At 43.4% G+C, this 5466-nt stretch overlaps 1 protein-coding gene across 1 annotated transcript; it reads right to left on the minus strand.

The window, feature by feature from the left end:
- Positions 1-561: 561 nt before the first annotated feature.
- Positions 562-2569, minus strand: LOC108473480 (uncharacterized). The gene is made up of 2 exons (XM_017775060.1): positions 1976-2569; positions 562-1179 (listed from the first exon to the last, which is right to left on the minus strand). Exons 1-2 carry the CDS (start codon positions 2567-2569, stop codon positions 562-564), a joined length of 1212 nt encoding a protein of 403 aa, XP_017630549.1.
- Between the last annotated feature and the right edge of the window lie 2897 nt (positions 2570-5466).

Genomic DNA, 5466 nt, shown 5'->3' on the forward strand with positions numbered 1-5466 from the left:
GTCAGTGTAGTCGAACCTTGAAACAGGGGAGACTTTAATGAATAAAATGTACTAATTGGCTCAACCAAAAATTCTACAAAACTTTCCCCATATAGATATATGAGTCTAGTTTCAGAGAAAATTTACGGAATTGGATTTCTAGTTCCAGAACTCAAGATATGATTTTTAAAGCGACTATGATACAGTTAGCCACTTGCACGAACAAAAAAAATAAATAGGGGGAAATAAATGAAGTAAGCTCGGTAACACCTCGTATTCGATTTCCGGTAACGGTCACGGGATTGGGGTGTTACAAACCAAGCATTTTCTTACGAATTTCGTAACGTCATGCTTAAGTCTAGGCCACCAATAAAGCTCTCGCAAATTTCGATACATCTTGTTCCCACCAGGATGCATAGCATAGAGGCTGCTATGTGCTTCCCGTAGAATAGACTGTCTTAGCTCATTGTCCTTAGGTATACACATTCTCCCACGAAAACACAACACTCCTTCACTGTTCACCCCACCCTTGGCAGCACCGCACCCTTCGCTATGTTCTTAAACGAATGAGACAACACTCACTCAGATGAATTCCGATGTCTCCCCATTCTCTACTTGCCTAAGATGAGCACCCAAGGTCTCATCCATCAATTGTTTACTCCTTATCTGCTCGATCCATATCAGTTTTACTTGAAGCTCAGCTAACAAGCTACCATCATCCAACAAACTTAAACGGGTGAGCATAGCCCTCAAGTCTGACTTAACCCTATGACTCAATGCGTCGGCTACCACATTCACTTTGCCAGAGTGGTATTCAATCGTACAATCATATTCCTTCAATAGTTCCACCCACCTATGCTGCCTAACGTTTAGCTCCTTCTGGGTAAAGAGGTACTTCAAACTCTTATGGTCCGAATAAATCACGCACTTCTCCCTGTATAGATAATGTCTCCATATTTTTAGCATGAAGACCACCGCAACTAGCTCCAAGTCATGGGTTGGGTAATTTACCTCGTGAGTCTTAAGTTTCCGTGACGCATACGCAACCACATTTCCTTCCTGCATCAACATGCAGCCCAAGCCCACATGCGACGCATCACTATAAATCGTAAACCCCTTCCCAGGCTTTGGCTGAATCAACACAGGGGCCTCAGTTAAAACCTTCTTAAGTTTTCCGAAACTCACTTGCTGGTTGTCCGTCTAGACAAAGGTACCCCCTCCTTAACAACTTAGTTAAAGGTGCAGCAATTAGTGAAAAGCCCTCGACAAACCTTCGATAATACCCTGCCAAGCCCAGAAAACTTCAGATTTCTGACACCAACTTGGGTATTTTCCAGTCTAACACCAGTTCAATTTTTCGAGGATCCACCTTAATCCCCTCAGCTAACACCACATGTCCTAGAAAAGTAACCTCCTTTAGCCAAATTTCGCACCTACTGAATTTGGCATACAACTGTTTCTCCCTCAAAGTCTGCAATACAATCCTTAAGTGCACATCATGCTCATCCTCATCCCTTGAATACACCAAAATGTTATCTATAAAAACTACCACAAACTGATCCAAGTAGGGTTGGAAGACCCGATTCATAAGATCCATGAAAGTGGCCGGTGCGTTCGTTAGTCTGAATGGCATCACCAAGAACTCGTAGTGCACATAACAAGTTCTGAAAGTTGTCTTATGAACATCCACCTCCTTAACCCTTAATTGGTGATACCCCAAATGTAAGTCAATCTTCGAGAAAATGGAAGCTTCTCTAAACTGATCAAAGAGATCATCGATTCTCGACAGTTAGTACTTGTTTTTAATAGTTAACTTATTTAACTGCCGATAGTCAATGCACATTCGCAATGTCCCATCCTTCTTCTTCACGAATAACACCGGTGCTCTCCACAGAGACACACTTGGTCGGATGAATCCTTGATCCAACAATTCCTGAATTTGTGCCTTAAGTTCCACCAACTCCTTTGGTGCCATCTGATAAGGGGCGATGGACACCGGAGCCATACCAGGTAACAACTCGATTCCAAATTCTACCTCTCGGTTGGGTGGCAACCCTGGCAGCTCCTTAGGGAAGACATCAGGAAATTCCTTAACTGTTCTCAACTCCTCAACAGTAGGGCTCTTAACCTCCGTATTGCTAATGTAAGCCAAATAGGCTTTGTATCCCTTTCGCACCAACTTCTTAGCCCTTAACACCGAAATCATGTTCGACAGATAATTTTGGCATTCACCAATCACCACAACCTCCTGGTCCTCCACCGTTCTAAACACCATTCTCTTTGCAGCGCAATCCAAGGTGGCTCGGTGTTTCACCAGCCAGTCCATACCCAAGATTAAATCAAACTCACTAAACGACAACGCCATCAAGTCCGCTAAAAAGGTAGCCCCTTGAACTACCAAGGGTACCTCCCTAAACAACTTATTCACTCCCATTGACTGACCTAACGGACTTATCATAGGCATCTCATTTGAAGTAATTTCAAACATATCACCCAAAGGTTCAGTCATATTGCATGCAACATACGAATGCGTCGATCCAATATCAATTAATGCAGTGTAAGGTAACTCATATTTAAAGAACATACCCATTATCACATCTGGGGTATCCCCGTCTTCTCAGCGATGAGTAGCATAAACCAAAGCTGGTTGCCTCGCCTCAGCATGGCCTATATTTTTTCCTGGTGCTCCATGTCCACGTCCATTGCCGTTACCACCTTTGGCCTGCCCACGACCCCTTGGCGGCAGTTGACCACCCCTTGGTGGCTGAGCACCACCTTGGCCCACGACTGGCACCTGAGCTAACATTCTAAGGTAATTCCTGATCCTATGCTCCATAGATCCACAAGCTACACAAGCTCTTGTCCTCTTCCAACACTCGCCTCCATGGCTTCTCCCACAATCAACACAAGGTGGCGCATCTGCATTAGCAGCAGGGGGCCCTGCTCTAACTGGCCCATTAACTCTGACCCTAGCCTTAGGCCTCTGTCCAACACCAAGAGTCTCAGCCTCTCTTTTATTCTTACCCCTTTCCTTTTCTCGATTTAAGCGCTCAGTACGCTTCACCTCCTCCATTGTCTTTGCTTTCTCCACCAATTTTGAGAAAACTTACTCCTTTTGTGGAGCTATCAATACCCTGAGGCTATCTCTTAGTCCATCCTTAAACCTAACGTAACCCTCGTAGTCCGTTGCCACCATAACTCTTGCGTACCTACTAAGACGTAGAAATTCTGCCTCATACTTTGCCACCGATTTGTTTGCCTGGGTCAAGTTCAGGAACTCCTTCCTTCTAGCATCCACATAACTCGCTCCTACATACTTCCCTTGGAACGCAGCCTTGAAGAGCTCCCAAGTGACCTCTTGGGTTGAGTGCCCTCTTTCACTATCAGCCACCACTGGTAAGCTTCTTCCCCAAGCAGTGACACTGCCCCTTTCAGCTTCTGTTCCGGTGAATAGTCCAAGTCCTCCATTATCCTTTTCGTGGCCTCCAACCAATATTCAGCCACGTTAGGAGCCACACCAGCCACGCCCTTAAAGACCTCAGCCCCATTTGATCGAAGTCTCTCCGGAATGGACCCCCGATTTCCCATGCCATTATTGGGCCCAGCGACCCTCTCCAAAATCCTTAGCATTGTCTGCGACAATGCATCTTTTCTCGCGGCCCGATCATACGGCCCAGTCCTAGCTACAGGTGAAACCAGAGCCTCTTCTACTCCAACATCGGGCATATGGCCTGACGTTGACGATTCTGCCCTAACATTTCCGCGGCCTCGGCCACGGCCTTTTGCACCTCTTCTAGCACTCACCGTCGATTCACGTATTTTCTAAATTAAAAATTTTATGAAGTTTTGGTTATTTTCAATAATTAACCCCATGTTTTATGAAAGTATTTAAAGAGAGAGTTGTTTTCGTAAATCCTCTACAATTTCAATATCCTACAGGCTTCAGTTCCATTCTAAAACAATCGTCTAAAGTAGCCCTCTAACTATCTACTATACAACAATTTAAACAGTCTCAAGAATAGAATAACTTACATGATTTGACGTCGGAGACTCGATGTGCCGCTCAGCAAGACTTCTCTTTTTCCAAAAACATTGTGATTCAATCAAATATATATATTTTAAAACATCAAAAAGAAATCAAGTAATAAGGCCCACTTTACAGCCCGAGTTTTGCAACCTAACTCTGATACCACTAAATGTAACACCCCAAACCCGACCCAGACGTTATGGCCGAATTTGGTGTGTCACATTGAAGTGGTTTAGTGAAAACCTTATTTTCATTGAAAACCCTTCCTTCTAAGTTTCATCTCAATTACTTAAGAAAAATCCCTTTTCTGTTGCGAAGCTTTGCTTAAACTAGTTGAGTTAAGAAAACTTATCCTTAAAAGCTTTAATTGTGGAAATGTAGTATTAAAAGAAAACTATAGCTTAGAAAATCCATGTTCCATTTCTTGTAATTACAACGCTCGAATTTAATAATCGAAAAATAATAAAAGGGGGAGGCCTTATTACAATCCATACTAAATGAAAATTACTTAATAATCGAGTAACTTATATACTTTTAAAAACCAATCCAAATTGTCTTGCTAGTTGGCCACCCAGAGTCCCTCCGGACGTCAAACCTCCTACTGAGCATCACTTAAGAAAAATAAAATAGGGGGTGATTTTCCGCAAACTCAGTGTGTACAACCCTTGAAAAGTAACAAGCAAACATCATTCACCATAAAATCACACATGCAATGCGGTGCAACCCACCCCAATAATCCATTCGCTACACACCAACGCCATCCCCCAGTACACACCATATGGGGATATAAATATCAACCCACCCATCGATACACTCCAATGGTAGCCCAGTTGCAGAACTACCTTTATTGCAGCAAGCTGCCAATCACATATTAGGCTTAAAAGCCGTTGGTTGATCCACAGTTGTCAAGCAACCATGCGACCCTCATATACTTCCTCTGTTCCATAATTCCCAACCCCTATGCAACCTAAACAAAATATCGTATGTATGCAGCAATTATACATGTAACATCCATACATCTTACATTCAACACTTCAGGGTATTTTGGTCATTTTTGCCCTGAGGGGCATTTTAGTAATTTTCCTTTATTACGGGTCTTACTTGCCTTGGCCCGTTAACAAATCCAGTGAGCTAAGATGGATGAATACTATGCACCAGGTAGGATTCCAAAGAAGAGGAGGTGGGTCATTAAGACCGCTTAAGTACCAAGCTCTCCCTAGATCCAATCCTAGACATGCACATACCCGTTGCCACACCTTAACCCTATGACTTGTCCACGGTCCTTAATAATTTAAGTAAGTTTTATGCAGTCATCATACACTAGGCCTACAACCTCTTACAAAGCCCAGACAAATCAACATACCTATATATGGCCCACTAGGCCCAATCTCTTTCATATGGCCCATTAGGCCCATTTACATTTATGTGGCCCATTAGGCCCAAATCACACTCATATGGCC

This window comes from Gossypium arboreum, chromosome 9, assembly GCF_025698485.1.
Source record: "Gossypium arboreum isolate Shixiya-1 chromosome 9, ASM2569848v2, whole genome shotgun sequence".
Lineage (NCBI taxonomy): Eukaryota > Viridiplantae > Streptophyta > Magnoliopsida > Malvales > Malvaceae > Gossypium > Gossypium arboreum.